General features: G+C 38.0%; 2 protein-coding genes and 1 pseudogene across 5 annotated transcripts; 2 read left to right on the top strand and 1 right to left on the bottom strand.

The window, feature by feature from the left end:
• Positions 1–761: 761 nt before the first annotated feature.
• Positions 762–1,844, bottom strand: LOC148566821 (uncharacterized; annotated as a pseudogene).
• A 2,734-nt stretch (positions 1,845–4,578) lies between these two features.
• On the top strand, positions 4,579–11,124 carry LOC107636180 (binding protein). The gene is made up of 9 exons (XM_021120911.2): positions 4,579–6,142; positions 6,864–7,604; positions 8,162–8,653; positions 8,734–8,825; positions 9,079–9,166; positions 9,308–9,422; positions 9,508–9,634; positions 9,730–9,904; positions 10,113–11,124. The coding sequence occupies exons 1-9, from the start codon at positions 4,631–4,633 to the stop codon at positions 10,806–10,808; spliced, it is 4,038 nt and encodes a 1,345-aa protein (XP_020976570.2). The 5' UTR covers positions 4,579–4,630; the 3' UTR covers positions 10,809–11,124.
• Positions 11,125–13,972: 2,848 nt separating this feature from the next.
• LOC107639046 (DnaJ heat shock amino-terminal domain protein (DUF1977)) lies at positions 13,973–17,306 on the top strand. 4 transcript variants are annotated; one of them, XM_021120907.2, is made up of 3 exons: positions 13,973–14,045; positions 14,202–15,366; positions 16,841–17,306. In XM_021120907.2, the coding sequence occupies exon 2, from the start codon at positions 14,264–14,266 to the stop codon at positions 15,359–15,361; it is 1,098 nt and encodes a 365-aa protein (XP_020976566.1). In that variant the 5' UTR covers positions 13,973–14,045; positions 14,202–14,263; the 3' UTR covers positions 15,362–15,366; positions 16,841–17,306. The 4 variants fall into 4 exon arrangements, with proteins under 4 accessions (XP_020976566.1, XP_016197946.1, XP_020976565.1 ...); XM_016342460.3 differs by lacking the exon at positions 16,841–17,306 and having other exon boundaries at positions 14,202–15,539; XM_021120906.2 differs by lacking the exon at positions 16,841–17,306 and having other exon boundaries at positions 13,993–14,045; positions 14,174–15,539.
• The last annotated feature ends 9,520 nt before the right edge of the window (positions 17,307–26,826 follow it).

Here is a 26,826-nt window from a genome sequence, read left to right as displayed (position 1 = left end):
CCACATTGGTCTGTGCTCTGTTGGAGAGCCCATTGGGGATTGTACCAGAGACTTTCAGCGATGGCATAGACACCCCAGGTGGGAGTGAGTTGAGGATTTACTTGGCGCCGGGCCACCACCACAACCGGAGGGAGGAAAGCAGGTTTTCGGGGTGCGGATGACTGGCTCAGGGACAGGGTTACACACATTCTTGCTGGGGCAGCCTCGGATACACTCTGTCAGTATACCCAGTGCTACTTGATGATACTTATTGGAGGGTTTCTGTTCACGGACAAGTCTACTACACTTATCCCTTTGAGATGGCTGTCGCTACGGGAGGATTTCAATCGTTGCAGCCAGTTGTCATGGGGGTCTGCACTACTCTGTCATACGTACCACTCATTGTGCATCGCGACATCACGTGATGTGAATGAAATTGCGGGGTATATGCCGCTTTTTGTCTCATAGATCTACCATAGGTTCCCGTGTTTTAGTCTGGCGGGATACGATGTCGTCAGGTTCCCACTTGCTTCTAGGTACGTACATATTATGGAGTAACATGTTGTCTCAAATTCGAGAGAAAAACGACTATGACTCTATTGTCTCAAACTCAACTAATGAGAAAGCTATAGGAAGAATATTGTTATTGCCATCTTGAGCCACAACAATTAACAGCACACCCCCGTACTTTCTGTACAAGTGTGTCTCGTCCACAAATACGAAAGGCTCGCAATGTTTAAACGTTTCAATATATGGAGAAAATGTCCAAAAAACTTATCAAACTAATTCCACTCTTCGTCAACCATGTCCCAGTTGGAATAAGGAACAACAATACATTCGTGAATCGTACCTAGGAGGCACTCCTGCAAAGCTTATAAGAGTACATGTATCCTGTTGTACGACTCTTCTCAGTCGCCATAAGTCTTAGCAACCGCTTTTTGCTTTGCCTTTCACACCTTTCGATACGAGGGCTTGAAATGGTAACTCTGATGAACCGTACTTTGTAACACTAGGATAGACACCGACGGGTCAGTCATTATCATAGGTAACACGACCTTGTAAATCAAACCACTATCCAGTTGAGCATGGTCCCAAGACATGGTAGATGCTAGACAGGTATGTGATCCACCGAACCTATGCACCTCCCTACAAATTTCACGTAGATGTCAACATTATGAAAAATACAAAACTAATGTAATAGACTCTAATGCATCCAAAATAAATCGTAACATATACCAGTAATTCAAGTTCTATCGTAGTGCCACACGAAGACTCCATGGACAACTGTTGGCAAATTGCTTGCAACAACAATGGTATTTAAGTATATCTGACTCCAAAATTCTGTACTCCACATTCTGTCGAATACTGTAGTTCTTCACCATCATTAGAACTGCTTTACGGTTCCTGAACCTATGCTCAACTCAGAATTCCACCCAACCATCAGTGTTGTAATCCTCATCGTCACTGGCGTTCAGAAGATCGTTTGGCTGCATTGCGTCCAAGTGCAGCATCTGATAATGACTAGAAACATCAGACAGTCGAGGAATGGCCAAAGGGGGTGGCAGGAGAAACCTACCAACACCACTGTCAGGAGTCTCTGGCACATACTCATCTTCAGAAGTTGTATTGCTTGATGACTCGGACCCGACAACATAAGTTGAATCGCCCTCACTATCATCCTCATCATTACTATCATGAGGTTGGACGTAGTGGATCGATGTGGCCTCGAGTGGGACAACTTCATGATTCAAAAGAAACGGTCCACCACCAACAACCACGTCACGGATCGCAGCATACAACTCTATCATATGTTGCGGCATTAGCCGTGCATGTACATCGAACATTAACCTCACACTGATCCCCATTAATCCAAAATAACTGGTTGGTAAATCCACTGTTTGAATGCGCGTGCAGAAATCTATATGTAACTCGCCCAACCTCCTTCGTACCTACTCCCTCCATATTGCTCAGGATGACGGTCTTTAGTCCATCCAGGCTATCAATCAGATTTATGCACAAGCACAACATGATAGTCTTATCAAACTCAAAAATCACTCATTCATTACGATTTTTAACTATCCCATTGGGATAAATCACAACAAAGAAGAATTGATTATTCTCCATCAGAATAAAATAGAAAGAAGAGAAAGAAAAGATTGGTTTGTGAATTGTGTGACGGGAGGTATTGGGATGGACTTTATAAATAGACTTATTCTCCAACATATCTTGGATGCAGAGATATCTAAACCATAATACACATATCCCAGGAGCTAAGATCCTAACTAAATCCTTAATTATATCTCGGACGCCGAGGGGGGAATTAGGAAATTGTACATATCTCGGGTGTTGAGACCCCCTTTCACATTATGCGGACTTAAATCTCAATTTGTCCCCTGAAATTTAGCTCGAGACTCAAAATGACCCCTACAATTTTATTAGCCTCAATTAGAACTCCCAAATTTTTAATTGTGGCTCCGGCTTGATTCCACGATCATCTCTATCACCGGAAAGCTGATCTGGCACAGTTTCATGACACGGTAGACTACACGTGGCCTGTTAAGTGCTGAGTGGGATTGCTAATAGTTACATGACCTGAAGATAGAATTTTATGTCTCAATTTGGCCCCTACGATTGAAATAAATCCCTAGACAATGACTCAAAATCCCTAAACTGATAATTCATCATCGTCTTCATTAAACAAAATATTAAAATCATTCAAAATAGAACCAGCTATTGAAATCCAAACTTAAACATTCTATATCAGTTCTACTGTTTCTGACTTGTACATAAACTAATCCCAAAATACAATCATCAAGATGAACCCAAGTTTAACATAATTAAATACAACAAAACAGAAAGCTTCTCATCACTTCTTCCTTGGAGGTATGAAGCCTGACATAGGGACAAACCTCATGACCCTGCCAATCTTGCTAAAGGTTCCTCATCGGTATCTTTTCTTCTCTTCTTTGTCAAAGTTCCTGGCTTTCTTTACTTTAGGAGCTAGAGGCTTAAGGTATTGAGATTTTTCCCATAATGCTTCGCCTGGAATTGGATTCAATGAGTGCAAGTATGTAGCCTTATAAGAATCCATAGTCAACCATTTGTGACAAAAGTCTCCAAGATCTTTGTTTACCCTTCGATGTAGTGGGCTTGGCAGTGGTGAGCTTAGATGAGTTGGGTTTCGATGTAGCTGGTTTAACTTCATTTGGGTTTCATCATCAAATTCTGGTTGGGATATTCCATGTTCAAAGTAAACATGTACAATTCCTTGGTTATTCTTCGCATGAAAACACATCTCCAAAAACACATCTCCAACAACTCAGAATCATGTGACAGAGCTCTTAACCCAGTCTTTAGAGGTCTTCCAGGAGCCAGCCACCAACATTCCACAATGTTATCATATCCTAATACTTTGTAGTAGTCCCTGATTGAAAACACATTCATTGTGTCTTCATCTAATCCAACCAACTCATCAGTGTTGTCTCTAACATATGCTACATTACCATCCTCCTTGGTAACAAACCTACCTCCATGGTAAAATACTATGGTTATATGATCATCCATCTGTAAAGAAATTTCAAATAAATTCAGACAATTTTTATGCATACGACATTCATAGGAAACCATCCCAAAAGCACCACTGACAAATCTTTCCATTACAACATTAATCCTAGACCCACAAACAACCAATATGTCACTCATCAACAAAACTAACTTTGTAACAAATTAAAAAAAAAATATCATCAAACCCTAAGTCCTACATTGCATGTGCACATTAACCACAACAGTTTATTAACAAAATATAGGAAAAACCAGCAACCAAAGTTAAAGAAGTAAAAGATAGCGCATTGGTAGCAATGAGTTTTGTAACTAACCTCTGGATAAACTTGTGCTTGTGGTTTCTTCACTCTTGCCAAAACCCCCAAGTTTGCATAGATTTTTAGAATGACTCGAAGGAACTCTTTTGGATTTCACAGCAACGCATCAGGAAAAACGAAGAAGAAGAAGAAGAAGATTGGCAACTTATGATCGTCGTACTGAGAAGAGGGAGAGTTTGAACCACCAAAACAAGTGAAACAACGTAGTTTCAATAGGGTTTGGGCGCGAAGCCATACGCCGTCGTTTTAGTATAGTCCACCGTATCATAAAACTGTGCCAGATCAGCTTTTCGGTGACGGAGATGATCGCAGGGGCAAGTCGGAGCTACAATTCAAAATTTGGGGGTTCTAATTGATGCTAATGAAATTGTAAAGGTCATTTTGAGTGTCGAGCCAAATTTCAGGGGACAAATTGAGATTTAACTCCATTATGCGTCTATCTCAAATGTTCAGTATCCGATTTCAGCTCTTACACATATTTTGAGTACACCTAAAATGTAACTCAGCGTTATCCTATCATAGTACGGGATCAGCATTTAAAATATGGCCATTTTAGAGTTAAATATCTCACCGTTTATTATTTTCGAGATTACTATATTTATTTAGTTAAATAAAAAAATCTAAAGTTTGTGATACATTAAAATTAAACTCAGACAAATCTATTGAAAAAGAGAAAAAAAAAGGTTTAAAATAACAAAGCGGGAAATGAAAATTCAAACGAGAAGAACAGAGAGGCGTTGTGGGTTCGTCTCAGTTTTGAAATCCCCATTCCCATGGAGGAAGCCATATCCCGCTTGGTCGCCGAGCTCGACGACCTCCGCCACCACTCTACCACCAGTTCCGCCGCCGCCAACCCAACCCCTCTCTCCCGCCAATCCCTCGCCGACCTTAACTTCCTTCTCTCCGACGCCAACGACACCGTTCCCATCGACGCCCTCTACGATGAGCTATCCGCCAAGTCCCTCTCCCCTTCCTCCCTCGTCCCCCCTCTCTCCGCCGCCATGGACTCCTCCCCAAACCCAAACCACTCCCTCCTGGCCTCCAACGCCTTCCTCTCCCTCCTCCTCTCTCCTAACGCCCCCGTCTTCACCCTCTTCACCCCTCTCTCCTTCCTCTCCCTCCTCCGCTCCCTCCGCCGCTCCCTCAAAGCCTCCCCAGCCTTCACCCAGCCCAATTCTTCCAAAAATCGCAAGCGCCGCCGTGCCGGTAAGGCTTCCAGGAAAAACCCGTCCCAAGACGATGCTGGCATGGATGAAGAGGAAGAGAATCAAGAAAATGGAGGAAGCAGTTCAGTGGATGTTAAGGCTTTACTCGTCGTGCTGGAGAAGCTGGCTTCGGTTATGGATCTGATTCACTTGGATCGGTTCCCGGAGAGTCTTAGGTCTCTGGTTCAGTCGATTAGCGAGATTCCTGTGACGGCAGTGGAACTTTGCGAGAACGGAGGGCAGTATGGTAAATTGTTGACACTCTGTTCCCGTGTTCTCAGGAAGGTTCTGAAACCTGAGCATGGAGAATCTTCGAGCAGCGCTTCTGAGGTGCTTAGGTCCCTTTCTCTGCTTGTTTTCATGCACAAATCGCAAGCAAGAACCTTCGCACTTGATTTTGTTAAGACGGAGATGATGAAAGTGGCGAAGGAGAACGATGGGGTGAAGAAGGCAATGGTTAATTTCCCAAGGTATTTGGTTAATAAGGCACCGGAGAAGGCTGAACCGCGAGCGTTGGCAGTGGAATCAATAACAGAGATTGTGCGTGTGATGGAGTTTGAAGATCAAGTTTCGTTTGTGAAGTACGTGGTTTCAATGTGTCGGGGGAAATCAAACCTCAGGCTCTTAGCAGTTGATCTTGTTCATAGCCTTGTAATGTCATTGAAGGATCCGTTGGGTTTGGATTCAGAAGAGGATGGTGGTGATGATCCCTGGGGGATATGGTGCTTGGAGGCATTGGTGAAACGATGTTCGGATGTTATTGCTGCAATTCGGGGGAGGGCTTTGGCAAACTTAGCTCAGCTGGTGAAGCTCTTATCAAGGAGTGATAGGAGTAGTGTGGTGCTGAAGAGGTTTATGGGGTTTGGTGATGGCAATGACGGTGTTGAAATGAATAATATGCTTAGGCAAAGGTGTATGGATGACAAGGCAGCTGTTAGGAGGGCTGCACTTCATCTTGTTACTAACTTGACTGCGCTTCTTGGTGGCACAATAGATGAGGTGGTACTCAAGACAATGGGGTTGGCTTGTTCTGATCCCCTTATTAGCATGAGGAAAGCAGCAACTACAGCTCTTTCTGAGGTACTTTTTTATGCTTGTTGTAATATGTTTGACCAATTAAAAAGGTACATACTTTCAATGTCTTGAATTTTAAAAGGTAAACTATATTTATCATTTTTGGTAGTTAGGAGGATTCAAAGTGGATCTTCTCATGTAACATATTGTATCTTATTTTATTTTATTTTATTTTTTGTCCTTTCTTATTTCTTATTGATTGGTTATATAACATATTTAAGTCTTGTCCCATGTTTGACTGTTTGAGAGAATCAGGCAAAGCTTGTTGAGAGAGTGAAAGGAAAAAAATTGATAACAGTGGATGAGAAAAGAAACGATGTTTTCTTTTGCATATTGCCCTTCTGTCAGGAAGCTTTTATATGATGCTTTCATGGCTAATTAGTTGTGTCTGTTGGCTAAGTAGATACATACAAGTCACAATCACAATGGCATATGTGGAGGCCGTAGGAATGTCGTTCCATTGTGAAATATTTGTTACACAAGATTAAGAATCAATGTTACTCACGGTTTTTTGCATGAAGTTCCTAATGATAAATGATGCCCTATTGTGTTAGCATAGTGTGCTTAAATGTCAAATTGTTAGATGTATACTATAGGTATGCATATTTGTATAGCTTGCCCGAGTTCATCCGATTCATCCTACGATGAGTTGGAGAGTTTAGTGTGTAAAAGAAGAGAACATTTAAGCCTGAAAATCTGAGATGAAGTATACATTGACTGTATGTAGGCATTTAGAACATTCGCAGCAGAAACAGTAATCATTGAATGGCTACATTCAGTTCCACGTCTAATTACTGACAATGAAACTAGCATCCAAGAAGAATGTGAGAATATGTTTCAAGAACTTGTTCTGGACCGGATATGTAAAGCTGCATCTGCAACTTCATCACATAGTGAAACCATGTCAGCCAGAAAAAATAAAGAGAAAAGTTTCAACAAAGTGTTGGAGATGCTCTTTCCTAAAGGAGTTCTGTATCTTCTGAGGGAGATTTGCAATGGTGAGGTGAGCCCTTGGGTGAAAAAGATTTGCACAAACCTGGGCAAAAAGAAACGGTTGAATCACAAAATTGTTATTGCACTTCAGAATATAATCAGGACATCTGAGTCTATCTGGCTGAGCCATTCCTTGCCAATAGAAAAATGGACAGCACCACCTGGTGCTTGGTTTCTTTTATCTGAGGTGTCTGCATTCCTTCCAAAAGCAGTGGACTGGGAGTTTCTTCATCATCATTGGCAGCTTCTTGACAAACATGAAGTTGAAGGTGAGTTTAGAAGCCCGTTTAAACAAGTAGAGGCATTTGAAAACGAAGAAAGCATAGAATGTGATGCTGTTGCCTGGGCTAGTGATCGAGTTTTCCTCTTACAAACAATCTCTAATGTATCTGTGGAGCTCCCTCCTGAACCTGCGGCTAATTTAGCTCATAACTTGCTCAAAAGAGTTGAAGAATTCAATATGCATTCAACAGAGGTAATCATTTTTTATTTTTTTAACAAAATAAAGTTCATTATTGACTTAACATGAATAATTTTTTTCCCTCTCTCCTTGAATGGCCATATGAATGGTATGAATGTGTGATACTATACATTTAGTGATGAACATAATGTAATATACTTGTCCAAATGGAATTAGAAGTTCACTGTTCACTTTCTTGGTATGTTTTTTCCTCGATTAATATCTTCTGCACCATGTTTTGCAATTTTTTGACATATTAAATATTGTTGATTACATCTGTCTCTGATCCTGATTTCTGATGATCTTTACTGAGTGTTGCCTTAAAATTAACACCTCTATCTGGTGTTTTAAGCTATGTATATGCCACCCTCTAAGTTTTACATAACTTTTCATGAAACAAAAAAGTTAATTGATAAACAGGATAAATAATCAAATCTGCACAGAAATCAACATGGACAAGTTAAATTGGGTACGATAGCTGTCAAACAGAATGATAAGCGGACAAAAACATTGATACATTCACCTCTAAGTTCTAAAATGTAACATATTGAGTTGATGCTTTTGCTTGATAGGTTGATGCTCATGTGAAGGCTCTTAAAACGTTGTGCAAGCGAAAAGCTTCGAATGTCACGGAGGCAGACACATTAGTCTTGAAATGGGTACATCAAGTACTTTCCAGAGCTTCTAAAATAATAGAGAAGTTCATTTCAGGGAATTCAAAGCAAAATGCAGAAAATAACTTTTTCACTCCACCTAGAAGTTGCTCTAGAAAAAGAAGGTCAATAGCAACATCCAAATCATTGACGAAAGCAACTACAGCGATTTATACAATTGGATCTGCAGTAATTGTTTGCCCTACTGCTGATACGAGCACCATAGTTCCAATATTACATACTATCATCACTTCGGGGAGTTCTGGTCCCAAGATAAATAATCTACCGGGTCCTGCAACTTTTCTACCACAAGAAGCTCCTTCTTTCTATATTCAAGGGTGGTTAACCATGGGCAAGCTTTGCCTTGCTGATGAGAAGCTTGCAAAGAATTATATTCCACTGTTTATACAGGTTGGTCCTATGATTTTGTTTATGACTTAGTTCTGCAATATGTTGACTTGCTTCCTGATTGAAATGTAATACTTGCACAGGAGCTTGAAAAGAGTGAATCTGCAGCTCTTCGCAATAACATTGTGGTGATGATGGCAGATTTTTGTGTTCGGTACACTGCTCTCGTTGACAGGTAAGCTTGCAAATAGATACTGCATTAAGTGAATTTAAATTTTAGTTTAAAATGTATAATAGTGTGGATGAAATTATCTGGCATTCTTATGCAAATAAATAAAACAATGGCACATTGTAAACAGATGAGTAATTTCTATTTTGTGCCAGGGATAAGCCATTATGCCATAGTCCAGCATTCACTTAATGCAGAATGCATAAATTGAACAATGTCACTCTTTGTATTCTAACATCTTTTTCGTGGAAGTTATCAGTTATATAACAAAGATCACCAGGTGTCTCTTGGATCCCTGTGAACTTGTGAGAAGGCAAACCTTTCTATTGCTCTCCAGATTATTGCAGGTATTGTTTGTTTCCTTGTTTCTGTGATTTGTCTCTATTTCCCACCATATATGAGTTATTTTGGTTAACTGGTTATAATCATACAAAAGAAGAGAAAAATTGAATAGAAAAGAATGCTAAAATATATTTTCCTTTTACTAGAGAGACTATGTGAAGTGGAGAGGAGTGCTATTTCTTCGGTTCCTTTTATCACTTGTTGATGAATCAGAAAAGATTAGGCGGTTAGCAGAATTTCTCTTTGGAAATATTTTGAAAGGTTTGAGGCTTATGGTTATACTTGCAGTTATGTAAATTAATTTGTATCTTCTTTGTTAAACTGACTATTGTGTTTCTATCATCAGTAAAGAGTCCTCTTCTAGCATACAATAGTTTTGTTGAGGCTGTTTTTGTTCTGAATGACTGCCATGCCCATCATGGACATCGCGAGTCCCAAGTATCACGAAGGGAAAGCCAAAGTTTTTCCATTAGGTAAAGAGATCCTTAATTAGCAATTTTTATGAGTTATAGCCACTAGTATTTAGTTGAAGCGTTGTTTCATGCCGAGTCTCTGGGGTTCTTTTCAGGGGTAATGATGAACAGTCAAGGTCTAAAAGAATGCACATTTATGTTTGTTTACTGAAACAAATGGCTCCTGAGCATCTTCTAGCAACTTTTGCCAAGTTATGTGCAGAAATTCTGGCTGCTGCTTCGGATGGTATGCTCAACATAGAAGATGCAACTGGACAGTCTGTTCTACAGGTATTATTCTGCACTAGGTTACAGGCAATGCTAATCAAGTTATATACTTGTATCAGTATATGTATGCTATTGGCAATGGAAGAACAATGCAAGTGATTCTTTTCAGTATAACAATCCTGTTTTCTTTTTCCATCATTTTTACTGTTTTGTGAATTTGTCTAGTTTCCTATTCAATTTTGTTCAAAATTCTAACAATAGTTGTGTTCAGGATGCCTTTCGAATTCTTTGCTGCAAGGAGATTCGGATTCCATCGTCTCGCGCTTCATCATCCGAGTCAGCAGATATAGAGGAAGAAGGGGGAGAAAGTGGAGCTGCAGCTAGAGGAAAGGCTATAACTCAGGCGGTGAAGAAGGGTCTTATCCAAAACACAGTCCCAATCTTCATAGAGTTGAAACGATTATTGGAAAGCAAGAACAGTCCCCTCGTAGGGTCTCTCATGGAGTGCCTCCGAATCCTTCTCAAGGACTACAAGAATGAGATTGATGACATATTGGTTGCTGATAAGCAGCTGCAGAAAGAGCTTGTTTATGACATGCATAAATATGAGGCAGCAAGAGCCAAAGCAACAGTTGCTGAGGCAGCAGCGTCAACCAGGCCGAATACAGGTGCAAATCAATCACCTGAGGGTGCTGAGAATCCGGCCAAGGCGCAAGGACAAGACGGCAAGTTTCCAAGTGGTTCAAAAGTTGCTTCAGCAATGGCAGATGCAGCGGCTGCGGCTACAGCACGTTCTGTGCTGAGGGAAATTAATAGAGGTACAGGGACACCACCGTTAAGTTCTTTGAATGTTCCTAAAGTCAGGTCTTGTACTGGTGTAATCAATGCTAGTCACAATAAGCAGCGGATGGATGATCTACAATCTCTGAAGAAAAGACACTGTTTTGATTCTGACGATGAAAGCTAACATCACATCACAAGACAAGGTATTTTACTAGAATCCTAGATCTGCTTGCTATAGTTAGGTGGATTGAAGCCTGATGAACAAATCTTTTAAGGTATTCTGTTGCACGTTGTTCCTTTCAAGTTATGTAAATATATAAGGGCATGTGACAACGGATTTGTTCATTGGTAATTTGCTATCTTTCACTTGTGTAGCCTATTAGTAAGCTCTTGAAGAAACCTCCTTGAATTTAGAAGTGTGTTCAAGGACTGGAAAAAAAAATCCAAAATGTTAGGCACATGCCAAAAATTAATCATTAAATCAATCATTTTTATTTAAATATAGAGGTTGTTTAATTTAATTTTAATACGTATTTTATATTTTTATATATATTATATACAAATAATTAATTCAACAACTGATTTTTTTTTGTACAACTAGCATAGTTAGAAAATGAGAGATAATATAAATGTAGAAAGGCATTAGCAATGATTATATATATATATTTTTTGAGAAGTATTAGACAAATGTCAAATTATAAATTCAACTTATTTATATTTTTAATTAATTTTATTATATTTTGCACTTAATTCGGTTTATATAATAAATATATTACTTTTATATTTATCTATTTTTATATTTAATTTAAATTTAAATGGTGAATAATTACTCTAAATTAAAACTTCACTAAAATGTCTCAATTCTTAACATGGGAAATAAATAATGAATGTTTTACAATACAGAAATTCAAAATAAACCAAGGCAATACATGTAAACATAGAAGCACATCGTACTACCCTAACTAATTGAAAAAGTACATTTTAATTTACAATTCTGTCTAGATTCACTAACTAGTCCTTCGAATTCATAAGGTTTATCATTTTAGGTTTATCATTTTTAGGGCTGGTAATGGGTATGATAGAGTAGAGTTTAAATTTTATTCTAATTCTATCTGTGGGTTAAAAATTTTCTTAAAACTCTACCCTACTTTACCCGTGGGTTGAGAATCTCTCAACTCTAATCCTACCCGACCCTATCTGCAGAAACAAAAAAAAAAAAAAATCAAATAAATAAAATTTAACTATTCCAAATTTTATATATATTAATAAAATAAAAAATAAAAAACAAAGTTCAAATTAAAATTAAAAACAATAAAATCTTAAAGAAATTTAACATAAGAAGAAGATTGTGAGTACAAGACTCACTATTATAATTTTTACATATATATTATATAATATATTAAGAATGCGGGTAGGGTAGAGTAAGGTATACCCTAAACCCGTACTCTACTCTACCTGTATGCAAATTTGTACCCTATCCTACCCTACCCGCAGTAGATAGGATAGACAACCCTACCCGAACGGGTTGATCCGGGTTGGGTACCCGCAGGTAGGGAATATATTGTCAACCCTAATCATTTTAGTTCTTTAAATTTAAATTTATTATACTGATTTTAAAATTTAATTTTGGACACTATTAATTTTTAAATTTTTTTAATATTAAGTCAACAAATAAAGTACTGTACTAACTTTGACTTACCACCCTATGAAAATGGATCCTCTTCAGTGAAAAAAATACGAGAATAAAGTGTGATCTTTTACCTTTAATTCTTTAAGTGGGACAAAAATTAAATAGAAAAGAAAAAGTAATGAATGGTTAGATTATATACTAGACAGTATCTAGTTTTTTTTCAACTGGAGAGGGTCCAATTCCCCCTAAATACAAGGTTAAATAGTATTGTTTTGTTTTAGCGTGCAAATTATTTTACCTCTTTTCATTATCTAAAAACGATATCATTTTTACTTTATTTAAGCGTTAAAACGAAATAATATCATTTAATTCTGTGTCTAGTACAATAAATTAGAATTAATTTTGCATTCTGTTTGTTGACTCAATGTGAAAAAAAATTTAAAAACTAATATGATGCTTGAAATTGGATTTTAGAGATTAATATAATAAATTTTGAATTTGAAGTTATTAAAATAATAAAAATCATATTATTTGAAGAATTAAATTATGGTGTGATAACTTTTAATTCAGCAAACTATTTCAAATATGAATATGATTTTTTACGGCAAAAGTTAATTAACATAACTAAAAATAAATAAAACAATATCTATATGTTTTGAATAAATTTTTAAGTTAAATGTAAAAAGGGGTTATTTTTATTGATATAAAAATACATATAAAAATTAAATTTGTATAACTATGGAAAAATATGCTATGATTGATTAGATAATTGAGTTTTAATATGTAGTATTTTTAATAAGAATTTAACTATTTTATATTTTAAAAATATATTTTAAAAGAGTAATAATAAAATTTTTAAAATTTTTATGTATTTAATATTAGAAATATAAAAATATTTATTTTTCAATAATTTTTAATAAAATAATTTTGTTTAGAATTTTTAAAATGTGTTTTTAGGATATGTGTTTTTGAGAAAATGACAATTCTATCCCTAACTTTTAGTTTGCACATATTTATGTTCTTAAAAATTCAAAAATATATTTAAGTGCCCGACTTCTTTAAAATCTAGACATATCAGTTTTTAAGTTTAATTTGTCGCATTTTAAAAATTCTCCCACATGTGCATTCGTAATGACCAGGTCAATACAATTAGAATCACGCTTGATTTATCTGTTAGGTCTGACGGACCCAAGTGAACATGAAAGATTGATATTTCGGTTGGAGAGACAGAGACAGAAAGACTGAGACTGAAAGACAAAGACTAAAAGACAGTATTCTATTTGGTGCAAAGTGAGAGACAGAAATTGAAACAAGAATGAAACTCTATTTAATTTGTACAAAGGACAAAATTGAAATTAATTAATTAAAATGAGGATATTTTAGGTATAAAATGTTATTAAAATTTCGGTCTCTATTTCTAAAAATTTTAGTTATGTCCCTACTTTTTGGAGGTACTGAAATACTGAAATTTTAGGGATAGAGACAGAAATTTTAGTACCCGTCTCTGAACCAATAAACATGATACTAAATTTTAGTCATCTCAATATCTCAAAACAAATGCTACCTTAAAAACTTAAATATATTTTTAAACTCTAAAAACTTAAATATCTGCAGATAAAAAAATCAAAAAGTTATTTACCCTCTTCATCTAACTTTATAACAAAATTATTTTAAACATTTTAATTACTCTTACTGAAATAGTAAACTATTAATGCAACAGAAGAGTATCCTCATATCTTGACAATTCTTCTTGTGTTGTTGCTGTAGCTGTCTTACACTCTTACTTCTCAGGTAAACTAAATTCTCTTTTTCTCTCCTAATAATCCATTTACCAAACCCTAATTTCAATCATTTTCCTCAATTCCCTCTATTCATACTTCATAAGTTCAACTTTTTTTTCTTTTTACTACTCTGATTAGGTTTCTGAATTTTGAAATTTCGAGTTAGTGCGTTAGCTTAATCAGGTACCGAGCGAACTCGGCGCTGATTCAGTCGTCGCCGCCTCCGCCATGGACGGCAACAAGGATGAGGCGCTGCGCTGCCTTCGAATAGCTGAGGAAGCGATCGCAGCCGGCAACAAATCCCGCGCCCTCAAATTCATCGGAATCGCTCAGCGGCTCAACCATAACCTCCCCGTCGATGATTTGCTGAACATGTGCGAGTGCCTCGATTCTCAGTCCTCTGCGTCTTCTTCTTCTTCAGAACATAAAGGTAACGAAAATCGCGTTAAGAGCAAACCGAACGGTATATCGAAAACTGATGACGAGGGTTTGAACGAGGAGAGGAATTACACGGAGGAGAATGTGAAGTTGATTAGGGAAATTAAATTGAAGAGTGATTACTATGCGATCTTGGGAGTTGAGAAGAGTTGTTCGGTTGAAGAGATTAGAAAGGCTTATAGGAAACTTTCCTTGAAGGTTCATCCGGATAAGAACAAGGCACCAGGTTCCGAAGAGGCCTTTAAGAAGGTCTCAAAAGCATTTAAATGCTTGAGTGATGATAGTTCTAGAAGGCAGTATGATCAGACTGGATTGGTGGATGAATTCGAGTACAATCAGCAGTACAGCGTTCCGCGCCGGAGGAGGAGAACGGCAGCAAGCCGGGATTTCTTCGAGGATGATTTCGATCCGGACGAGATATTCAGGGCATTTTTTGGACAATCTGATGTGTTTGGGAGGCAACATGTTTACAGAACAAGGGCAACCACCCATGATCATCATTATCAAAGACATGGTTTTCAGGGTGTTGCAGGTGGAACGGGGCTTAATATTATGCTCCTTGTTCAGTTGTTGCCGTTCTTGATCATTTTGCTGCTTGCTTACCTGCCATTCTCTGAACCTGAGTATTCTCTGTACAAGAATTACTCATACCAGTTTCCCAAGACCATAGAGAATTATGGGATTCAATATTTCGTAAAGTCTCAAGCTTTTGATCGTAACTATCCACAGGGGAGTGCTGCTCGCACTACCATTGAGGACAATGTTATAAAAGATTATAAGAATATGCTTCGGCGTTATTGTCAGATTGAGATTCAGAGGCGGAGTTGGAATAGGAATCTGCCTACTCCTCACTGTGAAAAGTTGCAAAACTTTGGAGTAGTAGCCTGATGAAGGTAACTCTAGTTTAAATGTAAAATTTGCCCAACATTTTTTGTTGTTAGAGTTGGTAGAGGTTTTTAATGGATTGAATAGCATTTCCTTATATTTTTGCCATTTTTTGATACTTTTCTTGTACTTAAATAAGAGACTGCAGTCTCCAAATATATTTCATATTTACTTATGTTCATTTCATATTGTATTATTCTTTTATGTCTAATTCGGATGTCCAGAAATTTGTTTCCAATGATCAACGTTATGCTTCTGTAGTTTGCTTGCTGTTATAATAGTAGGAATTCTTGGGAATTGTTTGTGAGTTGAGTTTTGGAGGGACAAAGAGGGGAAGAGAAAGCATGTAGTATAATCCAACACTCTCCCTTTTCCTCCATATTCTTAACTCACAAACACCTTACACCTTCTTAGGTATTTTATGAGCCTTCTGATGTCTGAAACTATGTCAATATTTTGCTTGTCATCTAAGCCATGGAGTCAATCCCACTTAGTTGAACAAGTCTTTGTTGTTGACTTGTTTTAGTTCTACTACTCTCACAGTTGATGTTGAATAAAACCATAATATTCCTTATTGATTTGTAGCTAGAGCAAACAGTCACTCTCAAACACCCTTTGCTTCAATATGGTGTCAAAGTAGTATCATCCTTTGGTACCTGGTCATGTTACTATACTGGTATCAAGTTCCCATCTTGTTTCCTTGCCCCATGTTGTCACAGCATTAGTGACTGTTATCCAGCGTGATTTTTCTTCTTCCTGTGGGTTCCTCTTTGGCTCCTAACCAATTGATATGACATTCCCTCATTCGACTCCGGTATTCACCAGCATAGAAGTCTGAAGGGAAAAAAATGAAAAATCTCTGTTGTGAACCACCCATTGGTGGCCTTACAGACTAGCACATGGAGGTTTAAGCTTATAATACTTCTTTTTTGACTTGTTGATTGTTGGCACATAAAGCAAAGCTTTCCAAACGTTATTTACTAGATAACTCATAGTTGTTAGTGGCCTATACCAAAACTGCTATAGTAGTATAGTGGATAGTGGGACAACCTTATCAGAGATTTATTCCAACATAGTAGAATGGCTTATGGTTTCTACGGAAGTGGGATAATTCCACCTCAACACCCAGCTCATTGTTGCATCTCTTCCTTCTCTTGTAATCACTGATACCAAACATATGGTAAAAAGCAAATTCTTATCCCTTTCAGCAGAGTTTTATGGTCCAAACCCACCACCTTATGTTCCAAGGTCAAACAGTTGCTATCCCTTCCCTGCTCCCACTTTTTCTATATTTGCAGTGGCCGGTGGAGCCCTTTTGTCTTTTAAGGACTCTAAATAGGAGTTATACGACAGTTCAAATATTGTCTCCTTTTTACAGTGTACTCATAGGCCCGTGTGTAAGTTACTACATGTATAATTGTTTACTTGTCTTTAGGAAGCCTGGTAGCAGTTTCTGAGCTTCTGTGCGCATTTATTGTTCAGGATATCTATTGGAGCACTGCTTGTTAATTGTAACAGCTCTGTGCTACTTGATTTGTTGCCAGTTAAGTGTCATGTTCATCGTGCTCCGAGAAATCTCTGGCAAATATGCTCGAAAATGTGCTCTTGCCGCTGCTGGGACTGACTTGGATGGGATTATCTATTATGTTAGACATGGTTAACAATTGTGCTGAACATGACAGCAAAAAAGTACACAAGTCATCAGTATCATTAATGAGGCCCTCGAAAATAAGTCCAAGATTTGAGCTGGGTAAAAAATAGAGTACTAGTATGCAACAACCTACATAAAGTAGATTGGAAGCATGCGTTGATACTTGATAAATTATCGTTATGTGCTACTGCTCCTTCATTCAATTGAGTGAATATTCGATAAGGTGGTAATATCAAATTGAATTTGTGAATTCTCCTTTCCTATCATTAGGAAGTATGGCTTTCTGTGATTGGTAATGAACTTCTATTATCTTGTGGGACCATAATTCCACTTTACTCATATGCTGACAAATTGGTACTTGGCTCTTGCTAGTCAGCGTGTCAGTTTTGAATTCCTTTACAATCTATCGAACTTCTATTTGGATGTGAAAATGTGGAATTACATTGCTTCCTTTGAATGAATGGACAACTGAAAAGATTTCTTTATTTCTTTCTCGGGAGACTGAAGCATCTCACATGGTGATTGGTGTTTTGTTGTGAACAGGCCTAGTCAAGTAGTCATGAGTAACGGGTTGACTGGTATTCACTTAGTTTTTCACTTTTTTGAACACTTCTCTGCCAAAAAGAAGGGCGAAAATGGTCTCTTTTTATTTAAATAAATATTCAAAATTCATTAATTCTCAAAATGCTCACGGTTGAAAAGTAGGGCAGAAATACACAATGCCAACCCAAGGGAGCCGCCCGCGAAGTGGAAATCACCTTCAAAACTCTGCCTAGGCACCCACAAAATGGAGGCTGACGTGTCAGAGCAGGAGCTAGCGACTGCGAGCTGGAGCCGGGCATGTCCAATCCTCGTCAAGGCGCATGCAAAATGGAGCAAACCAGGGGCGGCACCAGCGAATTGGAGCACCTCCATGGGGGCATCCGCGAAAGGGGCCAACCCAATGGCGGCGACTGCGAATTGGCCTTGTCAACGGTGCCACCCATGAAATGGGGCTCAGCAATCGAGGATGCGATTCCCATTGCATCGCAGTCCCCTTACAAGGTCGCTGAAGGAGGCAAGGGTTGGAGGAGGCAGCGTTGCTTCAATATAAAAAAGGGAGGGGACCAATTTTTTGACACAACTTCCTTCTTCACACAATGAAACGGTGGGCGAGAGAAGGAAAAAAAAAAAAACTATAACGTTGTGGTGAAAACAAATTTAACCAGACTAGTGGGATCAATGTTATAGAAAATCTTAATCGCGTGGATCAGTTTCATATTTCGACGTCTACGAAATATGGATACTTTGCTGGGTCGTGTCTGCGTTTAAATATATTTTGACATTTGTCTAACACGTGTGTTTGCCGTGTCTTAATAAAAAATAATATCTTTTTCTACGGACATACTTAGACACACTTAAATACCATCACGTGTCAGCGTGTCTAACTTTATTCTTAGCATGTATTCTTGAAATGAATTTAGAAATAATATATATTAATATTTATTAAAATAAAAAATATTTTAAATACTTTATATAATTAAAAAAAGACATTAAAAACAGTTAAAATTTTATTTTATACTTTAATATAAAATAATTAAAATATCATTGTAATTTATTTAAAAAATACATCATATTAATATATATGTCGTGTCCCCGTGTCTTTTAAAATTTTAAAATTTGCCTGTCCTGTGTCGTGTCCCGTGTCCGTGTCCATGCATCATAGTTCTACACATTTATTTGAGGTTAGTTTTTTAATATTTAAAAATTAAAATTCTTATTAATTAAGAGTTTATATTTTTTTTAATTATCATTTTTATTTTTATGGGAGAAATGTTTGTTAATATTATTTTGGCCATTGTCGATGTTTACACTAATATTATTCATCTTTTTTGTTTCTATTATTTTATATTGATAATTTTTGTGTGTGTTATTTTTACCATATTTTTATTTTTGTTATTGTGTTTGTTATTATTTTTATTCTTTAATTTTGTGAAAATGATTTTAAATTTTTTTACTGGTTTGATTTTTCAGCCAATACATCTTCTAAGTTCACATAGTACATTGGTTGACTTTTTTCGTTAGATCCGTCTTATCCAAACATGAAGATTGAGTGGCAGAGACTTAAGTCTTATTTACAACGTGCAGGATTCTATTATGCTTCTCTCATCGACTGTGAAGATTGACCTAGCTCTGTTGTACGATGTCACAAGTATTTGTGGAATCCCCTTCCGATTCGCATGAATCGCTTTTTGCCGGAATTGCGAAAATACTTGCCCGCATCCGATCTGGGCTTGTGTCTAATGACCTTTGTTCATAAACAATGCATTAAGACGATGGTAGGTAGACTTTACAATTGCACACACCGAGAGGTGATGAGTTCCCCTGAGAACGGAGTTGATACACTCAGAAAGATTAGTGGTCATATGACCATATATGCAGCCCTCATCACGGTGCTGTAACCACTTAGGAGGCTCTAACCCTCAGATTCACGCCATCATTTCCGGAGACGTGGTTGGATCCTCGCTACTGATTAACTCAAGGTAATATTGTGCTTGCTCTTGCGTCTTTGAGTATGCAGTGTTTAACGGGTGTTTTTTTATCCTTCTTACTCTTGAAATTTGCTACAAAGTTAGAAGCAATACGTCTCATCCAATAAACATTATGTTCCCACCTAGACCCATCTCGCTCCAATGCTGCCTTTATTGCAGCATGCCTATAGAAAATCAGCAGAATCTCTGGTTAAGTAGCTGTGTGCCTCCTTAGGTTAGTAAGAAAAAAGAACCACAAATCCGTATTCTCTCTCTTGACAATGACAAACGATCGGCAGAATGTTGTTATTCCCGTTTTGTGCTATTGCCATCAATAGGGTGCCTATGTACTTACCATACAAGTGTGTTCTGTCGATTGATACTAAAGGATTGCAGTGTTTGAATGCTTCAACACACAATAGAATTACAAAAATACCTTATGAAACACAACACTATCACAATCCAACATGTTGCCAACGTAGTACAACCTAGTTTGTAGGTTAACGATTGTTCCTGAGATGGGTATGTTCATTTAATAATAAAGGAGAAAGGATTCCAGTTACCAAGAATAACAAAAGCAAATAAATTAACATGTTTTATATACTTGGAACGAAAGTTTGCAAAGCATTGAATACTTCCAGAGTTGATTGTATGAGTCATCCCGATCTCCATGAATTTTTGCAATTGCTTTATGCTTTGTATGCCAAACCTTTTTGTACGAAACTTTGTACCCATAAGCTGACTCTACTGACCCTGCAACTCCTTTATACCAATCATCGTGTCAACATGAACCATGGGGAATGTATGTTGGCATAGGACACTACTATCAAGTTGGGCATGATCTTGCGACATTGAATTTTCCAGACAACTGTGCGGCCCTTGGTATTTTCAGATTTTCCAAAATCTCGAAGATATGGTCTTTGCAACCTTTATCATCTAATGGCATTGGTCTCCAAACTGCTTGCATTGACATACATACCTAGATTGATCGAACTCTACAATCTTGAATTTCGCACTTCTACGAATGTTGTAGTTCTTAACAGCAAACATCGCTATCTCTCTGTTGACAAACTTCAACCCAATCTCAAGCTCCATTTCACCGGACAGAGCATAGTTGCTCAGTCTGTCCTCAACTATAGTTGGGTTCATTGCTCTAAGATTTAAAGACAAAAAGTTTCCTGGAGTGCCGCTAGAAACGCCACCTAGTGGCATGCTACCTACTCGTGGCACAAGTAGTGGGAGAACCCTTTCGCTATAAAGCGGTTGGGTTTCAGGGACAACTTCTGTATTTTCACTGCTATCGTGATTTACAATGTCGTCAGCAATCTCTTCTTCATTAGACGAATCGATCGAACAATCAGCGATGCCTTTTGGGGATGCAGTAAGAGCGGAAGGAGAGGGACGTACCTGATGGTTTTCTGTATTTTGATCTGGTGTGACAAAGGCATTAAAAGTAGGACTATAAGCCTTACTATTTTGTTGGACGGTTATTGCGCCATTGAATACGAAATTCCAAATTTCTTCCACATTATTCGAACTGGAGGAGCTACCACCAACATCTTGAAGATGAACACAGAGTTCCATGAAATAGATGCTTTCAATGCTACAATGATAAGAGAACATCATCAAAATATGCTGATCAGATTTAATCTGCATCTTCTAATAGGCAAACGAATTGGCTAATGCAACTGGCATCCTGTAAGCCAACTTAATTATTTCCTTTTTTCCAACCATACTGGTATTCATCAGAATCAAGTTTTTAAGTTGATGCAACGATGTTTGCGGCAGAATCAAGATCCAAAGTGGATCGCCACATACAAAATAATACCCTTAGATGTATGAGAGGTTTCCCCATTTGGATATACGATCACATAAATATTTTCAGTTGCAGTATATGTTATCTATCTATAACATGAACCTAAAAGAGAAGGCTGAGGGTGTTGATAAAGAGAAAGTAGAAGAAAATGAAGCGGCAAAGTATATGTTCTGTAGATGGCTCGAATGCACCATTGCATTTATATAGTGTAGCGCTGCTCCCATTTCACATGCGGTACACGCATTTTGGACCATTTCGCATGTAGTACACCAGTGTTGGACCGTCCATTTCGCGGGAGCTAGAAACAACATGCATGTACACCTGTACTTTGTCCATTTCGCAGGCTCCTGGGCAGAGTTGAAGGTGATTTCCATTTCGCGGGCAGCTTCCCTGGGATGACATTGCGTATTTCTGTCCTACTTTTCAACTGTGCACATTTTGGAAATTAATGAATTTTGAATATTTATTTAAAAAAAGCCTACGAAAATGTCTGCTAGTGGCCTAGTGCTAATATGACCACACTGCCACATCCATTATTAAAATAATCGGCTAAAAGCTTTCAAAAATGGTTTAATTTTTTTTATATTTTTTTGGTGACTATTAATTTTATTTTATATGTATTAACTAATTCTTTTCTGTGTAATATTATTCTAGTTAATATGTGTTAGTAGCAGAAATGAAAAATTAAATAGAACAGTATAACACTTTTATTTTTTAGGCAATCTCAAAACATCTTAGATTCAAGAGAAGCTTAATTAATATATATTTTTTCGTAAAATTATATATTTATATATGATTATTTAAAAATGTGAACTGATAAGGTTTGTCTTTTAATCAAGAGAGTATTTGAAGGATTAATCTTATATTAATACCTAATATATCTTCCCTGTTATTCTATACGACTGTTAGTTGTTACAAGAGTTTAAGGATAGTAAATAGTAAGGTTAAGTACTTTTTTTGTCCTTAACGTCTTTGGTCAAAATAAAATCGTTCCCAACTTTTTTTCTTATTAATTTCATCCTCAACGTTAGAAATCGTTTAAAAATCATCCTTTAACAAAAAAAAAATTTAAACAATTTTATTCTTAAACAAAAATTAAAATAAAAAAACCTTTTTTTCTATTTCTCCCTCTCTTGACCACAACCACACACACACACACACACACACACACACACACGCACACACGCGCACACACACACACACACGCACACACACGCACACACACGCACACAGTTATTATTCTGCTATTTGTTTTTGCTTCCATTTCAGCCATGCCAGAAATAAGAGATCGTCGTTTCACTACCGTCGACGTCGCTTCTCTATTTGTACGCCGGCGAGCTTTAATCTACGACGTACTCTTAGACGACGATCTTGACTCCAAGGTCTTTAGATCCGCTCAGAGGCAACCAGTAGTGACAACAATCGGGTCGAGTCTTGCTCGGGGAGGGTTCGGAACACCAAGAACTGATGAGGTTGGGGAGCCTGCTGGTGCAGAGAACAATAGCCCATCGAGAAGTGGAAGGCGAGTAGTGGGAAAAGGTCTGTGGTCAGAAAGGAGTTAGTAGTGAGGGGTCTTCCTTGAATTTCCAAAAATGTCACATAACTCTTGCATTTGTGTTTATTTTGCAATTGAATCTATGAGATGGCACAAGTGTGAAATCGTGATTTCAATTCGGGCTTCTTTAATGGAAGAAAGAAATTGGATGAATAAATAAGCAAAAAAGAAAACAAGCGTTTAATTTAGTGGCAGTGGATGTGGTGGAGGCGATGGGAGTGGGGAGGGTGAGGAGAAGGATGATGATGAAAGGTATTTTGGTCCAAGAATTAGGAAAAAGATAATTTTATAATATTTTGTAACGTTGAAAATGATATTAATAAAAAAATTAAGAATGATTTTGATTTTGACCTACGAAGTTACGGACGAAAAAAGTAATTACCCTAAATAGTATTATTATATCACTTAGTTTTACTTTCACCCAAGAAAGATGTGTTTCTAACACTGTTCCTTTTTGGATACATGGCATTGTGATTGTGTACTAAAAATATAAATCTTTTTTTTGTACATAAATAATTTTGAGAATGACCTACAAACATGGTCAAACAAGAGTCAAGTTCCTCCTAAAGGTATTGGATAAAAGGATTGAACCCAAAAGAATACCTTGAGGAGTTGAATTTCTCTTTGGTGGAAACTAAATTGGTGGTAGTGGATTGGTTGGATTTGGAGTGTAAAGAGTATCATCTAGTTGAAAGAAAACCAAACTAGATGTCCCTTCACTAATGTCACATGTCATGAGCTTTAGTTTAACTTGTGAAAATCAACTTCTTCCATTGAACAGTTGAAAAGACTTGAAGTGATGGGAATACCTAAAAATATTTGGGGTAAAAGGAGTAAACCAAATATCAGACTATAACCATTGGACAATAGATTTCCTCTTCAAAATTATTTTACACTATAAAAGGAACTCAAGCCACTTCTTTAAAGGACTTTTTTCTAAAAAACTTAGAAGCTAAAAAACCCATCTTTTTCTCTCCCCAAAATTTCTCTCATTGTTCTTCATTTCATTCATCATCTTCATTCGGGTGTTCCTCTTGAACACTCGACAACCATTAACCAACCCATGTCCACTTTAAACAAAGCTCATTCATCCTCTCGTGACATTAGTGGAGGTCTCAACACTTGTTCTCCACCTCTATTCCTCATTATTAGTTGCTTATTTGTCATTAATAAAGTGTTTTTCTCCCAAGTTTACTTACCACGAATCTCTTACCTTAATCATTTTACACTTAATCTATTTTTCACCAAACTCACCCGAATCACTTGGCAACTCCACTGGGGAGGAATACTTCGACGTGATGGCTAAGTCTAGCAATACTCATTCTAGGCAGAATCGACCACGTAGGCGACGTTCAATAACCCCTCAAAACCTCAACCTCAGCTTGGGATCACCTCAAGATGAGGACGGGCACAACTAAGAAGAAGATCGCATGGAGCAGCAGAATTTGGGTGCAAGAGGAGAAGGAGCTCATGCCTACGTGAATTTCTTCACACCCCATGCTGGAGGTACCGCTGGCATGCACACTTATGTAACTATTCCTGCTCATGTGTACAACTATATGATAGACAACCAAACAAAAATATAAGCTTTGATAACAGAAATGATGGCTAGAGATCAAACGAGGTATAGAACACCCTCACCGCCTCCATTCGCAAATCAGGAGAATATGGAGGAAGACGAGAACACCCTGGTCACTCGTAGGGAGTTGGCGCGTATTCTAAAGGGCAAAGGAGAAGCAAGTGAACTCACTTGGGAGATAAGTCCACCATTCGGGCATCATATTTTGGCAAAACCATACCCTAAGGGGTACCAACCACCTACTTTTCGTAAATTTGATGGTACTGGAAGTGCCAAAGAACACATCTTGTCATTCTTGGACAATCTCAGGGTGTTCAGGAACCACCAGGAGCTCAAGATCAAGGAGTTCTCAAAATTACTAACAGGAAGGGCGTTCACGGGGTATTGCAAGTTGAAAGCCAATAGCATCAACACCTGGGAGCAATTAGTGACGAAGTTCTGCAACAAGTTCCTAGAAGAGGAACCATCTATGCACATTATGGACCTAGGGAGAGTAAAACAGAGACAAGGAGAAGGATTGGTAGCATTCATCAAGAGATACAGATATCAAGCTTTACTTTGTATAGACACTCTCCCAGAGCCACAATTGGTGTACAGGTGTATTAGAAATGTGGAAGATAGATCCCAAATTTATCTTTCTATGAGCAACATAAACACTTTCTCTGAGCTCTTAAAGAGAGCATCTGACATAACCGAGGCAATGAAGTGCAATGGAAGGAGATCTAAAGAAGTTTTCCCTCTGGAGGTGTGTGCCACTGATGGCAGGGGCAGAAGGAGTTCTTATTCTAGGGGTGCTAAGAGAAATAGTCCTCCACCCCCGCTACCTTTCTCCAGAGCTTAGGCCATGGTTGTCGTAAATGGATGGTTTAAGGATGGAAAATTAAACCCCAGAACAGATAAGGAGCCACTAACACCTGAAGACTTGAGAGACCTAAAATATTGCATGGTGCACCGAAATAAGAGCCATGGGTTGACTGATTGTTATGTGATGAGGACGATGTTTCATAGGCAAGTGAAGGAAGGAAAGATACTCCTAAATGGAGAACAAAACCAAGAAGGTGTAAAAAGCACTCCTTTTCCTTAACATGATGTTGGAATGATATGCGTTGAATGAGAGGTAATGCTGACAGAGCTCGTAGATGAAGCAAAAGAGATGGTCACCATGGAGGAGTCCTTGGATGAAGACACATTGACAAGAGGTCTTTTTAAATCTCGAGGTTGTAGAATCATGTTCAACCAACTTGGCTTGGAAGCCACGTTCAGAAAGAGGTGGCTAGAGCTCTAATAGGAGTCGTTCAGAAGCATGAAAAAATTTTGGGGGCGTCAACACTCCGCTCACAAGATTAGCAAAGGCCCATGCAAACGTCCTGGTGTTTCGGGACCCTAACTCATTCAATGGGGAGTTCTACCATAATAAACCATTGTACGTGGAAGCATTGGTAGAAGGCATGAAGGTCAGAAGGGCCTTGGTGGATGCTGGATTGGGGGTAAATATCATACCCACTCATATATTTCTAGAAATGGGAGGTACTGCTGATCAGATAAGGCCTACTCAAGTAGGGCTTAATGCTTTTAATGGAGTGGGTGTAAAATCTGGAGGGTATATTAATGCTGTCTTGGAAGTTGGCCCCATAAAGACCAATAATAAGTTTCATGTGGTGGATGGAAGCTCTGGCTACTACATCCTACTGGGACATCCATGGATTCATTTACATCGGTGTATTCCTTCAAGTTTGCATCAATGCATAAAGTCTAGCTGGAGAGGGAAGGATATTAGCATCTCAGGCACTGTAACACCCTTTGATGCAGGAGAAGCACATTTAGTGGATGTGAGTTTTTATGAAGAGCTTGCGTTACCAGGGGTCAACAAAATAAGGCCTGTGTGGGAATGCGCCATCGAAACACCCAGACAAAAAGCAGTACGAAAGAACACCCTGATGGAGGAAGCACCAAAAGAAAACACCAAAAAACAAGCAACAGCAATCAACGACCTAGGGCTTCGTAAGGAAATTCTCCCAGGTGGAGGATATAGGTGGCGTATCCTATAGGAACTCGGGGGTCCAGCGGAGGAAAATTACCAAAACTCCCCTGTCTCCGACATCTTAAGTGTACAAGAGAAAGAACATTTTCAAAGCAACATAGGAAATGCCCCTCTCCAACTCCAAGATGATACAAAGCAGAAGGAGGAAGAGTTAGAAGATATTAATTTAGGGACTGAAGAACACCCGAGGCCTTTGTTCGTGTGCAGAGCTCTAGGGGAGAAGGAGAAAAGGGATTTGATAAAGATGTCTTTGCCAAAATGGGCTCACAAATGGGAGGGTCCTTACATTGTTTCTGAAGTACACTCCAACAGACAC

This window comes from Arachis ipaensis, chromosome B4, assembly GCF_059453495.1.
Source record: "Arachis ipaensis isolate K30076 ecotype BB chromosome B4, ASM5945349v1, whole genome shotgun sequence".
Lineage (NCBI taxonomy): Eukaryota > Viridiplantae > Streptophyta > Magnoliopsida > Fabales > Fabaceae > Arachis > Arachis ipaensis.
This window is presented reverse-complemented; position numbering and strand designations above follow the sequence as displayed.